Raw genomic sequence first — 25,567 nt, 5'->3', positions numbered from 1 at the left:
GGGTGGCATTCAGATTCCCGGGGTGCAGCACAATGCGTGAAGTTTTCTTTTGGGCTTGCCGACAGTAAGTAGAATTTGTGGGCAGGATAAAGGGGCAGGGACTTGGGAGAGGAAGTGAAGAGACGCTAATGCCTTGCAAAATTAAAGGTGAAGCGCTGACAGAAATCTCTGATATTGTTTGTGTGCCGGTTTTGACTTTTCCCTTTACATGTGAACAATTTGAGATACCGGGAAGTTTACTGAAAATCCAGGACACTGTCAGCACAACAAGGATGTCTGGCTGCCTGAATTTTAGGGTCTTTGTTACAGTAAAAGTCTTAAAATGTGAAATCTTGTCATGTGACCCATTGAGTTGTTTCCTGGGAAATTCATACCCCTTTTAAAAAGTTATTGATATCTATGGGATCTTTAACAAAATGTATTAACAGGGAAGCTTATTCCCTGTTTAATTATGCTTGGGATTATATTCAGATTCTATTTATTCAAAATGTTTTTGTTGTGCCTGTGGTACTGATGTGTAACATACATTGCTTGAAGTAAAGACAGTTCAAGTGAACCTGACCACGGCCATAAAAGTAGGAGCCTTTGTTCTGCCCCACCCTCCCCATAGGGTGGTGACTAACAGCTATTAAGAGCTTAATTGTTGGACAGAAATCATATATTGTCCTTTAAATTTGGAATTTATTTAAAATGTTGTCATTACTCTCCTGATTAAATTTTTTTGTTCTTTTTCCATTACAACAGCTGCATAATGAGGACGATTCTCCACGAACACCTGATGTATTACAGCCAAACCTTCCCGCTGAGTCTCCTCAAACATCAACTGAAACTGACGTAGCTCCACCGCCTTACAGCAGTGTCACAATGGGAGCAACTGCAGCCACAGGTCAGAGGTTTAGAAAGGCTTTCATTTTATTTTTAATTCATTCATGGGATGTGGGAATTACTGGCAAGGCCAGCATTAACTGCCATTCCTTAGTTACCCTTGCGAAGGTGGGCGATGAGCTGCTTTCTTGAACTGTTGCAGCTCACGTGTGAACAGTCCACAGTGCTTTTAGGTCAGCTGACCAGATTTTTGACTCTGCAATGAAGGAGCAGTGATATATACAAACTAGGATCACGTGTAACTTAGAGGGCAATTTGGAACTGGTAATGTTCTATTCCCCTGCTGCCCTTCTGCTAGATCCTGGAGGTCATTGGTTAGAGAGGAAGAAGCTTTGGCAAGTTGCCAGCGTGCATCTTGTAGATGGTACACATTGCAGCCATATCGCGGCAGTTGTGGTTGGAGGTGCCAATCAAGAGTTGCTTTGTCCTGGATGGTGGTGAGCTTCTTGAGTGTCTTTGGAATAGCACTCATCTGGGCAAGTGAAGAGCGTTCCATCACACTGCAGGATTTTGGAAAGGCTAGGGAAGTCAGGAGAAAGTTACTTTCTGCAGAACATCCAACCTCTCTCATGCTGTAGCCATAGTAAGCTGGTCCAGTTAGGTTTCTGGTCAGTGGTAACCTCCAGGATGTGAATGGTTGGGGAGTCAATGTTATTGACTCAAGGGAGGTCGTTAGATTCCATCTTGTTGGAGATGATTAATTTTTGGCACTTGTAAGGAACAAATGTTACTTGTCACTAATCATTCCAAACATGGATGTTGTCCACATCTTGCTGCATATGACCATGGCTTGCTTCATTACCTGAGGAATTGAGAATGGAATTGAATACCATGCTATCATCAGCTAATTACCTCACATTTGGCTTTATGATGAAGGCAAAGTCATCGATGAAGCAGCTGAAGATTGTTGGCCCTGGGCTACTGCACTGAGAAACACTTGCAGTGATTTCCTGGACTGAGATGGTTTTGGAGCATATTCTCCCCTATTCTATTTGTAAGAGTGAGCAAAATAGGAAACTGAAGCAGAAAATTTGCAATGGCCTTGCAAGGCAACTGCATTGCAACAACGGAAGATAGAAACTGAAATTAAAAATGGAGCAACCCAGTTGATCTCAAAATGTTTACAGTTAGAAGGAGCAATTGGTTCCATGAAAAAATATTGACTCCCTAATTTCTGTTTTCCTCATTCACTTCTACTTTTCTCCATCTCTCCTTTTCCTATCTCTCTAAAACTGACCTAAGCAGAGTCATGAATGACACACGTTTTGAGATTAAAACAATGTTATGTTATTTCTCCATCCTTTCCTTGACATCTTTGCAACATTTAACACAGTTGATCATGCAATCTTCTTCAATATCTTCCCACCATTGTCCAGCGCTGGGAGATTGTCTTGCACTGTGCCTTCCTTACCTATCTACCAGTGGCTTCTACTTCCTGCCCAGCACCAACACTTTCTGAGCCCCCTAACAATCTATTGATGGCTCCTTCCTAGCCTATCTGCTGACTGTCAATAACATAACCTCAAGGCATGAGTTCAGCATCCAAATGTATGCTGAAGACTCCCTGCTCTCCTTCTGTACCACTTCTTGATGCAAAAACACGTGTGTGCATTTGGATTTCCTAACTAATGTCAATTCTTGATTGAGACACTGATGCCATCTCCTGCTCTAGCTACTTGTTTCGGCTAAATTTACACTGCCATGTGTAAATTTGCATTGCATTGTCCCTTCAGCTGAGCATACTGGAAAAATCTTTAAAGCTGCTGGCTTCCAACACCGCAGCGTAGTTCACCTTTTTCTCTCCCCACCTCTCCCTCCTTCATGCCACTAAAACATCTGCCCATGCATTTGTCACTCGCTGACTCTAAAGCTGTCCATACTGACCTTCCATCATCCTTCCTTCTTAAACTCTAACTGGTCCAAACAATAGTTGCCTGCTTGCTGCCCGGCATGAACTATATTTATCCATTACTTCAATTCTTGCTGACTTGTAAACACAGTCTATTTTCTAACAAACCCAATTTAAAATTAGAACAGAAAATGCTGGGAAAACTCAGCCGATCTGGCAGCATCTGTGGAGAGAGAGAAAGAGTTACTGTTTGGAGTCCATATGACTGAAGAAGAGTCATAGAGATTCAAAATGTTAGATCTGTTGCTTCCTCTACAGATGCTGCCAGACATGCTGAGTTTTTCCATTTTTATCTGTTTTTATTTCAGATTTCCAGCATCCACAGTATTTTACTTTTATCCAATTTAAAATTATTGTCTTTGTCTTCAAACCTATTCGACTGCATGTCCTGAAATGCAATCTCTTCCAGCTGTAGATCCTTTCACGCAAACTTCAGCCCTCTGAATTTGATCTCCTATTCACCCTGCCTCTTGTTTATTCACAATCTGCACATCCCTCTATCTGTCTACCTCTTCTGCCCTTGTTTAAAGATATTTTCAAATTTCATCTGTCTTAGCATTCAGTCAACCCTATTAATCTCTCTCCCAACAATAATAACAACTTGTATTTATGTAGCAACTTTTGTGTAGAAAACTTTCTAAAGCGCTTTACAGGAGAATTCTAATACAAAATATGACACCAAGCCACATAAGGAGATATTTAGGCAGAGTTAGGTTTAGAGAGAGAACTCCAGAGCTTACAGCCTTGGTAACTGAAAGCATACTTACCATTAGTGGAGCAATTGTAATTGGGAATGCACAAGGAGCCAGAATAGAGGGGAACAGATATCTCAGGGTTTAGGGCACGAGAAGATAACAGATTTGAAAACGAGGAGAATTTAAAAACTGAGGTGTTGCTTAATCTGTAGTTCAGCAAGCACATCGGTGATGGATGAATAGGATTTATTGTGAGTTAGGACATGAACAGCAGATTCTTGGATGACCTCTAGTTTATAGAGTATGGAATGCAAGAGGCTGGCTAAGAGTGCTTTGGAATAGTCCAGTCTAGAGGTAACAAAGGCACTTATGAGGTTTTTAGCAGCAAAAGAGCTGAGGCAGGGACAGAGTCAAGCGATGTTGCAGACATGGAAATAGGTGGCCTTAGTGATTGAATGGATACTTGGCCGGAAGCTTATCTCAGGATCAAATGTGGTATCAAGGTTGCAGGTTGGTTCAGCCTTCAACAAGTTGCTAAGGAGAGGGATGGAGTTGTTGTTTGGGATATAGAGTTTGTGATGGGGACCAAAGGCAATGACTTCTCTCTTCTCATTGTTTGGATGAGCAGAAATTTTCTCCAGTTATTGATGTCGGATAAGTAGTCTAACAGTGGATGAGTTGAGAGAGTTGGTGAGGTAGAGCTGGGAGTATAGTGTACACTGGAAACTGATGACTATGCTTCTGGATGATGTTGTCGAGGGGCAGCATTTGAATGAGAAATACAAGGGGGTCAGTGACAGATTCCTGGAGGACACCAAGGGTAATGGTGAGGGAGCAGGAAGAGAAGCCAGTGCAGGTAATTCTTTGGCTATAATTTAGGTGATAGCATTCCCAGCCAGCTAGATGACCATTGAGTGACATTTAAGAGGATGAGACCTGGGAACAATGTTCAGAATTTTGGAATGAAAAGGGAGAGGAGTATATGGAGTGATATGGTCTTCTCTTTGATGCACTTTGGTATGTTGAAGTTGTTATAAATTCAGAATATAAATTTTGTCTTTCCTTCCATTATACCGGTTTTTTATGCTCCTTGCCTTCCTGTCACTTGCGCTTTCCTGCCTTCTTCCTCCTCTTCCAAACCACTCTTTTGCTTCTTTCCCTTCTTTTCACATTCTCTCTTGCTTGCCTCCTTTACTTTCCATTTCTTTTTCCATCTCTGTTCTGCACCTTCCCTTTTGTGTGTCCCTCGCACAAATATGTCTCTTTCCTTTCCTTTATATCTCTCTTTTGATCTTTTCTCCTATTTTGTTTCTCTTATCTCTTTTGGTTCGACATTGTCCTTTCCACTTCCCCCTCCTGCTGTCGGCTCTAGTTCTCTTCACTGCTTTTGACTTCTTCTCCCCTTTTTTTGCCTATTTAACTCTCTCAAGGTTCTCAGCTCTTGCTTCTGTTTCCTATTTTTTTTTCTTTCTCTAATTCTCTATATACTGATGCTTCCTCATTCACTCTTGTTTCTTTTCCTTTATATGCCCCTTTCTGCTGATTTGTCTTGTATAAAATCATTTTTGTGCTCGTAACTCCCTGCAGTTTCAACCAAATTGGCAGTTTTGCTTACTGACACAAGATTGGCACTTTGCTAAGGTTGGGTCTGTGACTCATTGTTGAAACAGCAAGCTGCAACTTTTCTCTGTAATTGGATGTGGTTTAAACCTAGGAGTTCCAGATGCAGACACAAAGTTCAAAAATGAAAAATAAAATGCCTTTCTGAAGCGCAAACACATTGCATTGTTGCTGTGCATATTTAGGAAATAAGATATTGCTGTTTTCTAACCCAGAAAGACAGGAAAAGGTGATTGCATCTTGTCCCTTTCAACAAACCAGGATGAAACCAGTTGAGTGATCCGCAGTGAAAATAAACTCCTTAAATTTTTTTCCCTGAAGGACCTAAACTGCATTCTCAAAAGCTATATTATAAATTTGAACATGGGCATAGTGGGTAAGAATTCCTCCATAATAATAAGTGTAAAGAATGTGTTTATGATTTTCCATTCTCATGGTAACAATTTTCAGTATTGGAATAATCACATTTAAGCATAATGAACACAACCCATTACAAAGGAACTTAGGAATAGATTTTTTTTGTCATCTTCATCCCACACCAACACTTGAACTAATTTTTGTCCATGTCTTCTCTTGCAACAGAATCAGATCTCCAGAGTGACCTTATGCCAGTGCCACCCCCTTACAGTGTTGCCACCTCCCTGCCAACATATGATGAAGCAGAAAAAGCCAAAGCTGCTGCAATGGCAGCTGGAGCAGCAGAATCTGGACAAAGAGTGAGAAATTAATTTTTTAAATGCAAAATTTCAAGATGATACCATAGCTTTTTTTTAGCTTTATTAGATGCTGACAAAATGGATTTACAGAATGACCTGATGGATACAAGCTAGAAGTTTTGAGTGGGAATTCATGAGCAGCAGAAAGCTTTAGTGAGTTTTGCTATTGTAATAACATTACTTGAAATGATATAATTAACCAGTTATTCCTTGAAGCCTCGTGCTCCATGTGCTGAAAACAGGTACCCAGTACAATTCTGCCATCCAAGTAGAATTCTTAAATCGCTTTGGTCAGTCTGCTTCACTTAACTGTTTGTAATACTGCAAGATTGACAAATGGGGGTGCCTATTTATTTCAGTTATTGTTTAACCCTACAGAAGCACTAACATTTTTTTTGAAAATTGCATCCTTTAGAAACTGTAAAAACTGTTCACCATCTGAATTTTACGTAAAAATAACAATTTTCATTTTCAGCAATTGTTTAAAATAAATGTACCAAATCCATAATCAGGTTTTTAGAAACTTGAATGGCAGTGCATCGTTTGACATTTTGTATTTGGTCTCTACTCATTTTTGTTATCGTATATTGTCTTGTGTTTTTCTGCTTAACAACCTGCTACGCACGGACAGTTTAGGGAGCCTAGGAATCTGTTTGATGAAATTCTACAAGGTACACCTCAGGTACAGTTCTATCCTGCATACATAATTATGAAGTGCTTGCATTGCGTGTTCAAAAAATGTGGTTTGTGCATTTTTTAAATTGAATGCTGTACACTATCTCGAGTTTCTGTGCTAAGCTATCATACGTCAATCAAAATTATAATTATCTAGGGTGTTTCCTGTTATAAATTAACCCTTTCACAAACTGAACTAGTTTATGAATAAAATGTCTTCAAGTTGGCATTGATTTTGTTTGAGTTTGTGTGGTCACCATTAAAATGATAGGAGGAAAGTAACTTTTCCTATAACAAACATCATTATAGCTCCTGTGAAGCTGGAGATCCTGAATGATGGCTCCACAAGTGGCAGTAGATCTCGATTTTTTTGGATGGGTAAAAATTAAATATTACCACATTTTCTTTTTGTGGAAATTGGGGGCGATTTTCAAACAGAAAACACTTCCCCATATTTTGCTTATTGACTGAATAGACAATTTTGAAGGACCAATGTCTGAGCTAAGATTATATTTTTTTGCAAAAGTTATTTATAAAAAAAAAAGATAATTCACTCTGAATTTCATACCAAATGAAAATTTTTCTGGTAAATACACCATATTTGCAATATGATCAGGACAGCATTAAAAAATGTCAGTTTACCTATCTCAGCTTGCAACACTAGTTATTACATGACTATGAATGTGCCTCCAAACACACTTTGATATAATCCAAGAATCTTTAATAGTTGCCGTGCTTAACCAGGTATTAAGTAAAGAAAAGGAACTGAAAATAGATTCATTTGAATTCAATTTGTATTTCAAATTTTAGATCAATAGTCTACCTCCTTAACCAGTGGCACTTAGGAATTAAGAGAGAAAGGGAGAAATGATGGAGGAGGAGGGTGGTTTAGAGTCAAATCAGGTACAGAAAGAGAAATGAGGGAAATTTGACCTTTAAATCTAAAAATAAGCTTGCTAAAACATTGGGCCTGATGTTGTCGGAGTGGGGCATCTCCTTGCAAGTGCCGCTAGTTGGATCTTTTCCTGTACCCTTCAACTTAATTTTTTTTTACGTGACTTGCTGGAACTGCGAGTTTATAACGATATGCCACTGGCACTTAAGCTTCTGGGGACTTAGTGAATGATGGGACCAGCAGTCTTTCTCTTTAACCAGTGAGATTTCAGGATTGAGAAAGAAACGGGAAAAGTGGAGGAAGGATGAGTTTAAATGTCAAATCAGGCAGAGAAATAAAGAGAAGTAAAGAAAGATTGTACTAAGCACGAAAAAGAGACAAAGGGAATTTTTTTTAAAAGTCTTAATGTAAAATTTGATTGAACAGTTCAGAGAGGTTGGTTGACATTAATTATGGCACGTATTTAAAAAGGTACGTTTGCTGTTAAGCTCCAGCCGATCTTTCTGCAGCAATTTAATGAACAGTTAATGTGCAAACCCAGCAAGTTCCTCAAGTTAACAGAAAGGCTAAGAGCAAGATGCTATTTATGAGGTGCAAACATTAGAATGCTATAAATCAACCAGCAAGTTTGCAGATTCACAAGTCATTGAATCTTCCTTAATCCCCTGAACTTGCTGTCTGGTTTGCATATGAATAACAGCAAGAATATTGCTCATTATTGTTTTGAAATGTCTATATTTTTTATCAGCTATTTTTAATATTGTTGATTTGACAGTATATAAAAGTGAATTATTAAAACAAGTGTTGCATATAGTTTAGGAAAATTAAATTATCTTTAACCAGCAATGCAAAATTTTTGCTTTCATCCTTTCTCAGGATTGTAAAATGTTAAAACGCAATACTTGAATGAAAGTGAGATTAAGAAGTGCTACCTGGATTATAAATTTGGGTATATAGGTTTACAACATCTAAATCCAGAATCCTTAAAGTATTAAAAGAAAATTGATTCTCCTGACATCTCAATACATTGTAGCTAAAAGGACAACCAAAAGCTTCAGTAAATTGAAACTCTAATATTGTTTAATGGATTTCCATTAGCAGAATTCTTTTCAATTTTTCTTTTAAGATCTAGACCTTCACCCAAAATACACTTCAATCTTGTATGAAATTAATTGAGCATTCAATCTTGTATGAAATTAATAGAGCATTAGTTTAGTTTCCTACCTTTTGCATTGCCTGTGAGCCATGGTCAAGTTGAAAGTGGGATTTTCCATCACTGCCAGTCTGCATGTAGGTTCTGGGTTGAAAAAGGAGCTGCAGAGGATCAAAGTAATGCTGTTTTGATCCCAGATGATTGAAATGTCTACAGTGGAGACAGGAAAGCTTACTGTAAATGGTGGCGATACTTGTGTCCATTAAACTTAACTAATTCAGATTTTTCAGGCTTCAGGGAGGTAAGGCTGATGAGATGACTCTTTGGAGTGCAGAACATTTTGAATCAACACTCGAGGTCAGGCACCATCTGTTGAGAGAACAGATAAGTTAATGTTCCATCTGTGGAGCCTTCAGTGCTGGAAGATATTAATGATAAGAAGTATTTAAAAAGAAACGGGAGATGGGATAGACACATCCCTTTCATTGGAACATTGTCAAAAGCCAAACATGGAAGGGTCAGAGAAGAAATGGGATGGAATGTTTGGAACCCTAGATAGTGGTGTGGAAGGTTGTGAATGGGTAGTTGATGCATTTTCTACACTTGAGTGTAAATTGCAATGTCAGTTTACATTGAAGCACAAAGATTCAACATTTTGACTTTCAGCTCCTCTGTTTATTGATGAAGAACAAAGTTTTCTATTTATTGTTACCCCTTGTGACCAGGACTACAGCAGAATTTAACATTACAATATTTAATTTATCAAAGTTTAAAAATTGCAGCTCCTCAGAGTAGGATACAAGTTGAATATTTTAAAATAAAGGTGGTCTGTAGCTTTTCATGTCCTTAAACAAAGAAGCTGCAAGAAAAGTAAAAGGGCAGGGCCAAATTAGTAATTGAAAGTTAGAAATACGTGGAAATCTCATGCAGCCTTTTGTTTGAAGAAGCAATGTATCAGACAACAAATTGTACTTAATGCCTGGCTAACTTTGGTATAACAAGCCACGCTTATAATTAACACCTGGTTTTAATAGTCCCAAGAGCAAGACCTTTTCCTTTAAATGTACATTAGCCCTACTAAAATTAACATTTAAGCAGGTTCAACCCAGACTGAGCTGGGTACAACTGGTAATCAAGCTGATACTATAACTGGTTATCTTCCAATTAGTGTGATTTCTGTATGACATATGTATTTGTTGCCTGACAAGTTTGCATGCAAACTAAAAATAGGCAACAGGCATGTGAAGGCAACTGCAAGAAGAAACCACGCACATGCACGAAGGTGGTGAGCAAAAGATCTTTGTCTCTGAAAACAAAGCATCAAATCATCTATGACACACACCATAAAGTAAAATCCACAAAATTTAACCTGAAAAGGACTCAACTCAAATTGGTTGTTTATTTTTCTGATGCAGCAAATCGCCAAACCTGACTTTGATGAGCACCCTGATATAATGATCTTCTATCTGCTAGTCCCAACTTCACATTATAGCGAAGTTTGACTGTTACATTATTGGCAGTTAAAACGGGTTAAAAATTAAAGGATGTATCTTGTGCTCAAGATCAATGTACAGTAGATAAAGGATGGTCGTTTGCCTCTCTGTGCTTTTGTAAGCCTGGGTTAGCCATCTGACTGGTTCGCTATGTACATCCAGCACTTTCCCTCCTGCCACCTTGCACCCCTGAAATTTCAGTATTTGCAGATTTTTATGATATATTTATACCTTATTTAAGTTCATTTTTCTTTCCTCTTGGCTTTGTGTGTCCAATATTGAACTCAAATTTGCCAAAACATGACTTCAGTTACTTTTTTTGAGTCACTGAAACCACAGTATGTAGATTAACATTGAGTTTTTGGTTGACCAAAAATGAGCCAAAAAATGTCAAAGTAGATGGATAATTTGTTTTGTTTACAGGTGTCATTTTTAGTATTTATAAGTTAACAATGGAGCCCTAAATGAAATAATGTATCAAATTTGAATAAAGATCCTTTCCAGATTTGTGAATGTCATTTTTTTAGTTATCCGGTTCTAATTTTTCCAGTTTTTGCACTCCAAGGTGAGGGATTGTAATACTTTTAATGTCTGATCGGTAAACACAGAAATACCTCCAGGCCGTGGCTCAGTTGGTAGCACCCTCATCTCTGAGCCAAAAGGTTGTGTGTGCACGGACTTGAGCGCAGGAAATTTAGGCTGACCCTCCAGGGCAGTACTAAAGGAGTGTTGCACTGCTGGAGGCACCATCTTTCAGGTGAGATGTTAGAGATCCTGTGTGCCTTCTCAGGTGAACTTGAAAAAAAATCCCATGGCACTAACTCACTATATCCTGGCCAATATTTATCCCTCAACTAACATCAACAAAGAGAATTGTGGGAGTTTGCCACATACAAATTGGCTGCTACATTCCCTACATTACAATAGTGACTATTCTTCAAAAGTGTTGGTTCTTAAGCACTTTGGGAAGTCCTGAGACCATGAAAAGCACTTTTTTTAAATGCAAGTCTTTTTTTCTTTTTTTTTACACAAAAATTCAAACACAAATCTGAGGTTTCTGTAAATCTGAAATAAAAACGGAAAATGCTGGAAACATTCAGCAGCATCTGTGGAAAGAGGAAAACAAAACTAATGTTTCAGGTTAATGATCTGAAATATTAATTTTGATTTGTTTTGACCCCATCTTGACAGTCTGTCATTTGTGAGCTTACTAAGCTTGGAATCTTGTAGTGAATCTGTGTTATCATGCCCAGTGTTTTGTTGCCCTGTTAGTACATGGTTTCATCTTACATTTCACAATAGGCTTCCAAAACTTTAGAATCCTAGTGTTTCTAAAGAATTTAAGGCATTGCTTATGGGAAGTTTCCAGCAGCAGTGTATATTTTTCAATGATTTCATTGTCAATTATCTAGATAACTATTAAAAAGTAACATGCATATGTGGCTGCGTGACTTTCCCAAGGGGTATTTTGCCCCATATAAGTACAGTTGGTGAGTTTGTTTATTAGAACTTAAGCATGCCGGTACTTTAGTGGTGATGCTATATCCATATTAACCTACAGCTTTTATTACACTACTGCACAGAGTTCCAGTTAAGGAGATTTGAATACTACTTGTAATTACATCTACAGATGGCTACTGCAATTTTTTTTTAAGGTAAAATGCAAGAGACACTGCAGCTGGATTTATATGAAACTTGGCCTGTAAATTTGATGCTACACATGCTAAGTAGTGATTAAGACACTTAAATATCAGAAGCTGTATTTATACTCTAAATCCCAGAGCATTTACTGTCTTTTTTTGCTGCTGTCCCACTTGTAATATGCCATTGTTTCTAACTGGTATTTACAGGGGTGTGAATGTCAATGTTCACTACAGTTTCTTAATGTGCCAGTTTGTTATTCCATCCTGAAATTTAAAATGCTTGTTCACAGATACAGTAGGGTGATGTGCATTTACAAATGCAGCACTTACTTGAATACCTTTGACTATTTAATTTGGAAGTTAAATTCTGCTTAAGTGAATTACCACATATAACTTTCCGACAAAGGTTTACTTCACCTGTATTTAGAGAATAAGGGAATCATTTTTTTACGATTGAAGCAGACTGTAGGGAGGGTAAAAAAAAAGTTAAATATTTGAAACAAATGAAGCATGAAAATGCTGTAAGTCAATTGTCTTTTTTTAAATCATGAGGTAGAGTTTTTGCGTGGGCCACAGCCAGCTTTGTATCTGTTTTTACAATGTATTTTTCTCTCGTGTTTCTGCTCAATCTCGCTTTCATATTGTTAGGTGTAAATTCCTCCATAAATCAGCACAATTGGGAAGCATTTTATTAGAATAGTTTAAAAGTTGCATGTTTCTTTAAAAGAAAACCTGTGATATATTTAAGTGTGGTAACTTGGTTATGTTCAATTAATACAGAATGGAATGGGATAGCTAGCTGGCTTCAAAACATAAAGCAGAGAATAGGAGCAAGTATTTATTCAGAGAAGCAAAAGATGTAAAGTGAATCGAGGATCAGTGCTGGGACCACTGCTGTTCACAATTTATATCACTGGTTTAGACTTTGTAATCAAAAGCACAATTTCTAAGTTTTCAGATGACACTAAGTTAGTTTGGGGGGTGGGGTGGGTGGAGGGGAGAACAGTAATATTGAGGAGGATTGCAACATGTTGCAAGAATATATTAACTTGTTGAATGAGCATATAAATGGCAAATGAATTTCAACATAGATAAATTTGAGGTGTTAGCTTTTGGCAAGTAAAATGAGGTTGGATATTACATTGAAAAGAATCTAAATGGAGATTTGGAAGTAAAAATATGCAAATAACTGAACTAAAAGTTGGAAACAGTTCATTTTTTTAAAAAAAAGCAAACCAAACACTTGAATTATTTCTAGAGGGTTAGAAGTGAAAAGCAAAGAAGTTATGCTAAACTTATGCTAACCTTGATTATACTGCACCTGGAGTGCTGTGTAGAATTCTGGTTGCCATATTATGAACAAGATATAGAGGCACTGGAAAGGGTGCAATAAAGATTCACAAGAATGATATCAGGAATGAGGGATTATACCTATTGGAACAAGATGGATAGGCCGGGTCTCTTCTTAAAAAGAAAATGGTAAGGATGACATAAAAGAGGTCTTTAAGAGTATGAAGGTTTTGATAGAGTAGACATGGGGAAAATATTCCCATTTGTGAGGAAGAGCATAACTAGAAGCCATCAATATAAGATAGTCACAAAAAAATCAATTGGGTAATTCAGAAGAAACTTCTCTACCAAAAGAGTGATGAGAATGTGGAACAAGCTATAGGGAATTGTTGTGATAAGTCATATAGATGTATTTAAAGGGAGGCCAGATAAGCATATGAGACAGAAGGGAATGGAGAGTTAGGCTGATAGGGTTAGATGAAGAAAGACGGGTGGAGTCTCAAATGGAAAAGAAACAACAGTATGGACCGGTTGGGCCGAGTGGTCTATTCCTGTGCTGTATATCCTGTGTAACAGCTGAGTATGGGTTTATCACACGGAACTAAGCATTTTAAATCTGTATCAACTCACCCCCTGGTCATTATTTAGACGCTCATATCCATTAAGCAAATTTTGAGTAGATATGTTCTACCTATTTTAAGAAGTGACTAGCTGGTTTTTCAACTATAAATTGCAGAGAAGCCTATAAGTATAAGGGCTAAAGGCCCTTAGGAGGAAGATCGAGAGAATGGGGTGAGGCTGGTGGAAAGGAGCACAGAGCAAGGAATGTGATTTGGGGTAAGAAAGAAGGGAAACAATGCAATAACTGATTATCACATTAGATATGCCTAATTGAGTTTCAACGTGAAATGTTCTCATTTTATGGAAGATGACATTTTCAAATAATTCAAGTTAGATGTTGTGTCCTGTCAGACTAGAGTTAAATTTTATAAAAGCACAACACTGCGGATGCTGGAAATCTGAAATAAAAACAGAAAATGCTGGAAAAACTCAGCAGGCCTGACAGCACCTGTGGAGAAAGAAACGAGAGTTAACATTTGGAGTCCACAGGACTTCAGAGCTGATTTTAGAGTTAATTTTCTTATTTTTTAAGTGTCAGCCTTGGCTAATCAGCTCTTACCTGAGTCAGAAGGCTGTGTTCAATTCCCACCCCTTTTCCTTGAGCGTACAATCTGAGCTGACAATCCAGTGCATTTCTGAGAGAGTACTGCATGTTCAGAGATGCTATCTTTAACATGAGCTATAAAAAGGCCCCATCTGCCCTCTTAAGTTTTTTGCACTCAGAGGGTTGAGAGTCTTTGGACTCTCTTCCTGAAAAGGTGGTGGAAGCATAGTCTTTGAATATTTTTAAAGCAGAGGTGGATAAATTCTTGGTAAGCAAGGAGGTGATTGGTTATCGACAGTAGGTGGGATGCAGATTTCAGGCTATTATCAGATCAGCCATGATCTTATTAACTGTCGGAGTAGGCCCGAGGGGCTGAATGGCCTGCTCCTGTTCCTTGTTCGTATGTTAAGTGGATAGAAAAATTCCATGGCATTATTAGAAGAACCATATGTTTCCTCTGTGTTCTTGTCAATTATTATTCCTCAGTCAGTATCTGGGTGTTAGTTCATTGCTGGTTGAGGGGATCTTCTGAACATAAATTGGCTGCCGTGTGTTCCTATATTACAACAGTAACTGCAATTCCCGTTTGGCCAGTTTCTGTTCTGTGTCATGTTATTGGAATGGAAATCAATAGGTGCCAAAGGTAGGAAAGGAAAAAGTCCGATTAGTTTGTCACTTGCAGAAGTTTCATTGTAGCAATGTTATGGTCTGGGTGTAGGTTGCCATCAGGTCGTCTTTAGGGAATATGTATTGCTGAGATACCTCCGAGAGGAAGAAGAATTTTAAGTTTAGAAGTCGCAAATTTAAGATTACCCTGGCCTATATGTTTGAGTAGGTTTGGTATGTATAGGTTGAGATTATATAACAGGATTGGAGTTAGAGCGACTAGACAATGGCATTTTAGAGCTTTAGCATGTCCCATCTATTAAATCCAATATGTTACAAACAGAATTGCATCAACTTTATCTTAACCACTGAAGTCCACATCTTTGAATATTCATAACCAGGTTCATGGCCTTATAAGCAGATTGCCTCAAATAAAGTTTAAGCTAATGAATTTGCAGCTTCAACACAAAGTGCTTAATTAGAAGTGAAAGCAGTCGGTGCAGTTTGTGTGTAGAACTTAACATGAAAAATTATTAACTTTCAGATAATAAATGGAATAACATGCATAATTTAAGAAAATTTGTTTTAAAAAATGAATTGCACTGTTGTCTAAATACATCAGGATCCTACAAAAACTTATCTTTCACTCTTTTTCCATATTGCTGTTCAATTCCAATTAACCTAATAAAAATAAAAAGGAAGGTTTGCTTTTAAGCCAGTGTTGAAACACGTCAAGCTAGTTCAGCTGATACTTTTTGTTAATAGCTTCAGGGGAAGATTTTTTTGAGCCATTTTGCTCTGGTGACATTGTAACCACAGTGGAAAATTTCCTCCAATTGCTTTTTCTGCCAGTTGCAAACTGAATCCTTTAGAATATCTGTATAATTTTATTAGAATTACAAATGAGAGGAAATCTTGCCACTATGTTTGCAATGTTGCTATCATAATTCCCATTCCCCAGGATTCGTTTTAGATTGTTGTTTTACTGGAATTTTATCATACAAGTAAGGTGCTGTGTCGAGACCTGGTTGGTTGTGGAAAATTTAGCAATGTGACTCTAAGCTTTTAATGATTATGACCTAAAACTACCTGGTTTCACATAAAGCATTATGTCACCTTACAATTATAGGAGGAAGATTTTCCACCAAGAGATGACTTCAATGATGCTGACCAACTGAGAGTAGGCAATGATGGCATCTTCATGCTAGCATTTTTCAGTAAGTTGATTATCATTTTTTTGTGGGTTTTGTGTTTTATCTGGTTATAACATTAGAATGATGTAATATTAATGCAGTTGCTTACAATCTATTCACATTATAGAGAGTTTAATTGAGATCTCTCAAGTCTCATCACCTATAAATAAATCAGTGTAGGTTAAAGGATTTCATAGGACTCTGCAATAAAACAAATGAATAGCGTTTAGCAGATTGAAGTGAGACTCGCAGCACTGAAACATCAAAGTTTTAAGTAATTAAAGATGTTGCTTGTTTGTAGGTTTTGCTTACTATATGCAGCACCATCGACATTTGTGATATAAAGCAAGCGTTATAAGATTCCTAGCGTGATAGTGGACTGAATCGCTGCTTTTAATGCATTTTACTTTAAATATGTTCTCTTTAGTATGCATGTTGGACTTTGTGCATATAATATTGTACAAGTAATATGCAATTTGACTATACAAGTTGTTATGTTACAGACTGACCGACAAATTGACTTTTTCTTCTTCCTTGATTTTGCTTTTAATCTAACCATCTCTCTTTAAACACATTTACTAGGTAAATTTAATGATTTTAAGGATGGCTACATCCAGATATTTTCTTTTGCTCCTTTTGAAATTTGCCAATAAGCTGGTGACACAGTAATGTCTTGGGCACAGAAGACGATTTGTCTGTCTAACATACATACCAAGCCCCTCCCCACGTCCCTTGACATGATTCTAGAACAATTAACCATGTGTCACCTTTACTAACAGAAGCTAACTCAGTTTTGTATACAAAATAGTTTTCTGTTCTACCCCATTTGCTGGTAATCTGTCATCTAAATTCAGTTATCCATGGCACCTTAACTTTAAACAATGCTACTTAGTCCTTGAATCCTGTACCTGACACAACTTCCTTGTCTCCAAATTCTCCACTGCGGTGAGCTTTCCTGAATCCAAGTTGCCCAAAACTTAAAGACTTCCATTAAGTCATTTTTATTTTTCTCAAGACTGAATAACTTAGTCCTTTTTTTTTCAGAAATGAGACTCATGTCTCTCCTGATTCCTTCTAATAAAGGTACATTTTCTTTTGTTATTTGAAACAAAACAGAATGTGGTACTCCTGATGCAGCTTCAACAAGCCTTGCTACAACTTCAAATGATCTTTTAATAACGTGCCTATATATCCAAATGTTTTTGCCTTACCTGCCTCAACTGCTGAACTAATGGTTTTAGCAATCTATGCATCAACCAACCACCACCAAATCTCTTTCCTGCTGTGTTATGAGAAGCACGCTAGCGTTTAACGTATACTCAACATTTTCTCTTCTACAATTTGTATTTACCTGGTAGCTTTTGAAATATTCTAAGGCATTTACAGAGTGACAGTAAAATAAATAGAATGCTGAGCCAGAAGAAACTGTTCAGAAGGGTGGACTGAAACTCGGGAGAAATAAAGGGGTTTTGAGAAGTAGGAAGGTGGGGAGACTTGGGGCAGAATTTTTCTTTCACTGTGCAGGTGTGCACCCGACATGCTCGAGCCTAAAGTAGCGCGTAATGGCGTCAGGTGAGCGTCCCGACATCATTGCACACTCACGTGATATTTCGGTCGGCGGGCACGCACTAGACTCATGAGTGCATCCGCTGACAATTAAGAGGGCTATTAATGGCGCAATTAACTGGGATTTTTCACTGCCCTTCCCAATGTTAGGCTGGGCGGGCGAATCGGCCAGACGGCCTTTGCATTTTTCAGGGAACCTCATCCCAGGGTGGGATGAGATTTCCGTCATTAAATTAAAAAAAAAATGTTAGCACAGAATTTTCATATTGTACATGTTCAGATGACTCTTTCTGATGCGTGGGCATTTTTTCCAAATTTTGAAATCTATTTTTATTGGATTTGAATTCTTCAGCTCCCCGAGGAAGCCCTCTGCCTTCAGGGAGCTTTCCTTCCGCACTCCCTTGCGCCCACACTGACTTCAACGTTTGCCCTCCTCCTATCCCCACCTTGTCAGCGCTGAGAATTTTGGCGTGCCTCTCACGCTGGCTGTCGTCAATTGGCCAGCCAGCGTGAAATCGTGGTCGGGGGCCGATCGCAGGCAGTGGGCTGTTTCCTGGCAGCTACTGGGCCCGCCGACTGCGCCCACCTGCTGACCTCAAAATTCTGGCCTTAGAGATGAAGTTCTAGAGAACAAGACTTAAATTGGTGAAGGCAGTGCCAACAGTGATGGGGGATAGGGAGTGTGTTTGCACAGGAGGCCAAAGTTTAAAAACTGAAGGGGGCAGGAGGAGATGGTAGGTCTGAAGGAAGTTGTAGAGCCTGGACACAGCAAGATATTCAGGAATTGAAAATAGTCTGGGCATTTTAATTTAATGCACTGGAGGACAAGTCTGCAAAGTAATCTCAGGATTACTCTCAGTGCTATGTGCTAGCGAGATCAAGAATAGGAGAATAGACCAGATGAATGTGTGGCTGGAGAGATGGGGGGATTTAGACACCTGAGGCACTGGGACCGATTCTGGGGAAGATGGGACCTCTACAAGCTGAATGAGTTGCACCCCAGCAGGACCAGGCCCAATATCCTCGCAGGGGTATTTGCTGTTACTGTGGGGCAGGGTTTAAACAATAGTGGCAGGGGGATGGGAAGCTGAGCCCCAGGGAGACACAAAAGAGCAAAACAAAGATAGGAATGAAAAGCAGAGCAGTAGAAAACAAAAGTGGAAGGCAGAGGAAACGAGGGCTGGTAGCAAATAGGGCCATAGTACAAAAATAATTTGTAAAAATGTTTTAAAAAAAGGTCTAAAAGCACTGTATCTGAATGCATGGAGCATTTGCAATAAAGTAGATGAATTAACAACGCAAATAGATGTAAATGGGTATGATATGATTGCAATTCTGGAGACATGGCTGCGAGGTGACCATGACTGGGAACTGAACATTTAAGGATACTCAACATTTAACAAGGACAAGCAAAAAGGAAAAGGATGTGGAGTACTTTGTTAGTTAAGGATGAAAATGGTGCAATAGTGAGAGAGGATATTGGCTCAGAAAATCTGAATGCCCTGGCTATTTCACAATAAATATCAGTGATTTGGATGAGGGAACCAAATGTAACATTTCCAAGTTTGCTGAAGACATGAAACTTGGTGGGAATCAGTGTGGTGAGGTGGACGTTAAGAGGCTTCGAGGCGATTTAGACAAGTTGAGTGAGTGGGCAAATACATGGCAGATTCATTATAACATGGATAAGTGTGAAGTTTTCCACTTGGGTATGAAAAACAGAATGGTTGAGCATTATTTATATGGTGATAGATTTGGAAATGTTGATGTACAAAGGGACCTGGGTGTCCTTGTACACTAATCACGTGAAGCAAGCATGCAGGTGCAGCAAGCAGTTAAGAAGGCAAATGGTATTTTGGCCTTCATTGCAAGAGACTTTGAGTACAGGAGCAAGGATGTCTTACTGCACCTCTACAGGGCCCTGGTGAGACCGCACCTGGAGTATTGTCTGCAGTTTCTCCTTACCTAAGAAAGATATACTTGCCACAGAAGGATTACAGCGAAGGTTCACCAGACTGATTCCTGAGATGGCAGGATTGTCATATGAGGAAAGATTGGGTTGACTAGGCCTGTTTTCACTGGAGTTAAGAAGAATGAGAGGGTATCTCATTGAAACATATATAAAAGAAGTCTGACAGACTGGATGCAGGGATGATGTTTCCTCTGGCGGGCAGGGGGGAGGTGGGGTGGGGGGGTAGTCTAGAACAAGGGGTCACGGTCTCAGGATACAGGGTAGGCCATTTAGGGCTAAGGTGAGGAGAAACTGTGGGTGGTGAACCTGTGGAATTCTCTACCACAGAAGGCTGTGGAGGCCAAGTGACTGAATATATTTAAGAAGGAAATAGATTCCTGGACTCTAAAGGCATCAAAGGGTATGGGGAGAGAGCAGGAGTATGGCATTGAGATGGAGGATTAGCCACGATCATACTGAATGGCGGAGCAGGCTCGAAGGGCTGAATGACCACCTGTTCCTAATTTTTGTTTCTGAGGTGAACAGTGTGAAATATGAAAGATTCAGGGAGGACCTGACAGGAAGTCTTCTGCAAGGCTGTTTTCCCCTGGTTGGAGGGCCTAGAATTAAAAGCATAGTCTCAAGATAGGAGGTTGGCCATTTAAGACTAAGATGAGCAAACATTTCTTCAATTAGAGGGTTGTAAATCTTTGGAATTCTCTAACCTAGCGGGCTGCGGATGCTCAGTCATTGAGTATGTTTCATAGCTGAGATTGGTAGATTTTTAGACTGTAAGGGAATCAGTTGAGGGATAGGATTGGGCAGGAAATTAGAGTTGAGGTTGAAAATCAGCCATGATCTTATTGAGTGTTGGAGCAAGCTTGAGGGGCAGTATGATCATCTATTCCTATTTATTATGATCTGATGCCTGAGCAGAACAGGATAAGCTTGGCAGAGTTTTGGGGCAGATTGGAATTTTGCATGATGGGGTTGCAGAAGGCTAACCAACAGAGCATTAGAGCAGTTGAGTCTGACAGACTTATGTATTTACATGAATGGTGAACGGGCTGAGAGAGGATGGCGGTAAATAGTTGAGTCTGACAGACTTATGTATTTACATGAATGGTGAACGGGCTGAGAGAGGATGGCGGTAAATAGCAGCATGTCATAGTGCTGGGAAATAAACAGGCCACTAAGATTAAGAATACGCTGATTCTGGCAGAGAAAGCTTTTGATGGGGAGGGAGTGGAGCCTATAGCAGAGCAGTGATGTTTTTGGTGAGAGCTGAAGACAAAAGCTTTGATTTTTGCAATGTTGAAGTTAAGAAAGTTGTGATTCGTCAACGTGTTAGAAGTGATTTGGCGGGGTCGAAGGAAGTGATGGAGAGGTAGAGTTGCATTTTTTTATTCATTCACAGGATGTGTACATCGCTGACACAGCCAACATTTCTTGCACATCCCTAGTTACCATTAAATGAGTGCCTTGGTAGGCCATTTTGGAGGGAAGTTAAGAATCAAACACATTGGTGTGAGGCTAGTCACATACATATAAGACAGCAGATTTCCTTCCCTGAATAGTTTTGGTTCTAGAATGTGATTCTGATGTAGAATGTTTTAAGTATTCAAGTTTTGTGTTGTTAAATTGTACAGTAGCATTCTGACATCTTTAATGGTGATATAATTTGAAGTAAAAGCAAAATACTGCGGATGCTGGAAATCTGAAACAAAAACAAAAATAGCTCGAAAAACTCAGCAGGCCCGACAGCATCTGCGGAGAGGAACGCAGTCAACGTTTGAAGAGTCATTCGGACTCGAAACGTTGACTGTATTCCTCTCCACAGATGCTGACAGACCTGCTGAGTTTTTCCAGCTATATAATTTGAAGTGATTGGTATTAGTAGACTTTTCATGCCATCTTGTGGAAGCTTGAAGAAGTGCAGTGTAGATCTTTGAGTGCATTACACCCAGCATTCCTGAAGAATCCTGTTATATTTTATTTTCCTGTGCTATAATCCACAAAGTACAGCATTCACAGTTCTCTTGTTGTTTTTCATTCAGATATCCTTCAAACACTAAGAATTTAGCTAAGCTTGACATTGTGCCTGGTGTCATGTGCTAAACGCACTTGTGCTCTAAGCTTTTGTTACAACGCTGGCCAGTGATGCAAACAATCTCCTATTCCTGCCTCGTATAAATCTGCAGAATCTGTCCAGTAGCACCGGTTACTTTTTTCCTCATGTTTTGGAAAGATCTCTGCTCCGAACATTGTAATTTCCTGACTTTTGGGGCTGCACCCTAGAGCTGATAATGTTTTTGAAAGGATACTTAAGTTGTGCATTTGGAAAAATAGTCACGCTGTGACATGTTATATTGTTAGGAACTAGCTATAATTTTAAGTTGTATTGGCATTTCTGGGTGCTAGGAACAAGATATGGCTAAGTTTAATGTATACTTTTTTATTTGTGTTAAAGTGAAACCTGGGTTTTGTTTCATTTTAGAGTTTATTTTTTGAGATGGAGCTGGGAAGCCTCCAGGCCCTGTTTGTATACATGCATTTTTAATGAGGTTTTAGGACTCTTGAATTGAAGAGATGGGTTAATAAGCAAAGGGGGAATTCATTCATGCCCACTGTCAGGGCACCTGGTAGCTGGCACCTAATTTACAGGGTCTCTTTCTCACCTCAGCATCTGAGCTGAGTGCACAAAATGACTGGGGACAATATGGAATCCGCTGCAAAGTGGCATATTCTCTATCCAGACATCTATCAGTTATCTGTTTCTGCTCCAGGACATTACATTGTGCCTGAAATCTGGATGGCCTCTTTCACTGAATGCGAGATCTTCTATACCCTTTTCTTTATCTGATCCATCAAGATATTACAAAAACCAACCAAGGACAAGAGGATATTCTAATAACCACTCACTCACTGAGCCGACTGTGGCCATTAGATATGTCTTATGAGCCAAGTTTGCATTGCGTTATGTCTCAAATAGGTTTTGCTTCTAAAATCTTCACATGAAACCGTGGTTAGCGTCACAAAATTGCAATGCAGGAGGAAGCCCATTGACCTATCGTAGCCATACTGTCTCTTCAATTGACGTCTACCCTCTTAATTCCTTTTCTTTGCCTTTCTTCGCGTTGATTTATATTCTCAAAGTTAGCCATTTTAGATGATTATTGCAGTCTCAGCAACCACTTCTAGCAAAGCTATCAATATTTTGTGATCAATATTTTGAGTGTTACACATATCAGCAAGAAGTTTAATGTTAATCATGCTGACATGCCATGAACCATTGGCCTCGAGTCGTGTAACAGGAACACCCTTTGGTCACTTGCTTTTTGCAGGCTATCTGGAAATTATTTGGTCTTCCTCCTCCATTCTTATTTTTCTCTCACTCTCCCTCTCTTTGTGTCCACTCTGCTTAAATTTACTTCTCTGGTTTCAATCTATAAACAAATTTCTTTTGTTGTTTAATCTCTCGCACTTTCTTCCTACCCACATCTCCTTTCTTTCCACTCTTCCCTAACTTGCCCCACCACTCCTCACCCTACCCCTGGAGCCGAAGCCTCACTCTGCAATCCCTGTTTAGGTTTCGTATTGCACTCATTCCACTTGTGCCCCCCCTCCCCCCACCCAACCAGTAGAAGTCTGGAATGTGCTTGCACTTCTCTTAAACAAAAACAGAATTACCTGGAAAAACTCAGCAGGTCTGGCAGCATCGGCGGAGAAGAAAAGAGTTGACGTTTCGAGTCCTCATGACCCTTCGACAGAACTTGAGTTCGAGTCCAAGAAAACACTTCTCTTTCCTGATAGGGGAAAGTGTCAGCACTTGATGCATTCTAGTAGCAATTATTCAGAGGAAAGATCCTCAGTTATGATCTGAGGTTCACTGTTGTTTACTTAGACAGGGAGGGAAAGTAAGGAAGATCATACCGGATGCCAAGTCCTCCTACGGGAATCATTGGCTATTGACCCTCAAATATCTGAAATAATATCTTCACATGCTCTCACCTTTCAATTTTTAACTTTCCCATTCTGTTCTTCCTTGCTCTCTCCTTTTTGACTGCAGCATTATAAACTCCTGAGGCAGATTTGAAATGGAGGAAGAGAACATCACCACTCAGTGTGACACAAGCATAGGGTAAAAAAGGGGATAAAACAGCAAATAAGTGGATAAAAAATAAAATGAATTTTTAAAGAGGGGTGGAGATAGAGGAGACAGTTAATGGTCTGAAGTTGTCAAACTCAATGTTCAGTCCGGAAGGCTGTAAAGTGCTTAATCAGAAGATGAAGCCGTTCCTCCAGTTTGCGTTGGGCTTCACTGGAACATTGCCCAGATGTCCATCCTTGGCCTCCTGCATGAGAGCAGGGTGGTGTGTTGAAACGGCAAGCAACAGGAAGGCCTGGGTCATGCTTGTGGACAGACTGAAGGTGTTCCACAAAGCGGTCACCCAGTCTGCATTTGATGTCTCCAATTTAGAGGAGGCCACATTGGGAGCATCGCATGCAGTAGACCAAATTGAAGGAGGTGCAAGTGAAACGCTGCTTCACCTGAAAGGAGTGTTTGGGTCCTTAGATGGTGAGGAGATAAAGGAGTAGGTGTTGCACCTTCTGCAATTCATGGGAAGGTGCTGTGGGAGGGGAATGTGGTGTGGGGATGATAGAGAAGTGGACCAGGGTGTACAAAATGCTGACCACGGTGGGGTGAGGGGAAGATGTTTGTTGGTGGTATCATGCTGGAGTTGGCGAAAATAGTGGATGATCCGTTTTATTTTTTATCTGCCCCCATCCCACACCCACAAGGACCATCTGTTACTTGTTTATCTTCTTTCAGAATGCTTACCCTTGTTCTGCTATTATCACATTCTGCTTTCTTACCTTTGCCACTATCAGCACCTTTTTTTTAGCCCTTACTACTACCGTTAACACTCCCTTTGTTCTTTTGTTCATGACATCTTTGTCAATCTCTCCTTTGCCCTGACCTATTGCTGGCCTTCTATCCAGCTTCACCTGCTCCACCCCACTTAAACAGTATAAATTTCATCACATTTCTTCTCTTTAGTTCTGAAGAAGGGTCATACAGACTTGAAACGTCAATTCTGTTTCTCTCTCCACAGGTGCTGTTAGACCTGCTGAATTTTTCCAGCATTTTCTGTTTTTGTTACAGATTTCCAGTATCTGCAGTATTTAGCTTTTAATTTGCATTTACGTATTGCTTTCCACAGCCACCTGATGTCTCAAAGCAGTTTACGGCCAATGGAGTACTTTTGAAATATAGTCACTGTTGCAGTTTAGGAAAGCTGACAGCCAATTTGCACACAGAAAGCTCCTCCAAACAGCAACGTGATAATGACCAGATATCCAGTTTTTGTAATGACAATTGGGGGATAAATATTAGCCAGAACTCCAGGGATATCTCCTCCTTTTCTTCGAAATAATGTCATGGGATCTTTTATATCTACCCGAGAGGACATTGGCCTCATTTGGAAGGCAGCACCTCTGAAGATGCAACACCCCTTCAGTACTGCACTGGAGTGTCAGCTTTGATATTTATGCTTGAACTTAGAACCTTGTGAATCAGAGGCAAGACTGCCACCAACCTAGCCATGGCTGACGCACAAATGAGATGGATTCAGCCTGTGGTGAGGAATTGAACATTATGTTCTACAGTTGCCTTAGGAGAAGAAGAGCTAAAAGGTTGATATTGGTGGAAAAATGTAATCATTATGGAGCTCATATGCAGTGCATTGGCAAATCAGTTGGTACAAGAGCTACCTTGTCATGAAGGAATACTGGTTGTAAAGCAACAGAACTAGTTCTTAGTAAAGGAGCACTATTTATTAGAATTCTCGAACAAAGCTGAGATAAAAATATCAAATGGCTAGAAAGAAAACTGACACTGACATTTTAATTGAAGAAAATGTTGATAGTGGAGCATCATTTCTACTCATGCCATTGACAGCACATACTGTACCGTCAGTGGAGCCGGACCCAGTTTCTTTCCTACCCAAGTGTATTGTACTGCTGCTTAAATAGCTGTCATAGAGTCTTCGAGGTCTACAGCACAGTAAAAGGCCCTTTGGCCCATTGAGTCTGCGCCAGTCAAACAAAT

The 25,567-nt window shown here is 39.4% G+C and overlaps 1 protein-coding gene across 3 annotated transcripts in view; it reads left to right on the top strand.

Annotated features, from left to right (window-relative positions):
- ndfip2 (Nedd4 family interacting protein 2) overlaps positions 1-25,567 on the top strand; it is a 119,187-nt gene that overhangs the window by 36,049 nt on the left and 57,571 nt on the right. For 2 of the 3 annotated variants that reach the window (XM_041199259.1, XM_041199257.1), the window contains exons 2-5: positions 745-886; positions 5,692-5,825; positions 6,457-6,507; positions 15,875-15,962. In XM_041199259.1, the coding sequence (XP_041055193.1) occupies positions 745-886; positions 5,692-5,825; positions 6,457-6,507; positions 15,875-15,962 (415 nt within the window). The remainder of the gene's footprint in view (positions 1-744; positions 887-5,691; positions 5,826-6,456; positions 6,508-15,874; positions 15,963-25,567) is intronic. The other variant, XM_041199260.1, reaches the window with a different exon arrangement.

This window comes from Carcharodon carcharias, chromosome 11 (assembly GCF_017639515.1).
Source record: "Carcharodon carcharias isolate sCarCar2 chromosome 11, sCarCar2.pri, whole genome shotgun sequence".
Taxonomy (NCBI): Eukaryota; Metazoa; Chordata; class Chondrichthyes; order Lamniformes; family Lamnidae; genus Carcharodon; species Carcharodon carcharias.
The sequence above is the reverse complement of the archived record's forward strand: the minus strand, read 5'-3'. Positions and strand labels throughout refer to the sequence as shown.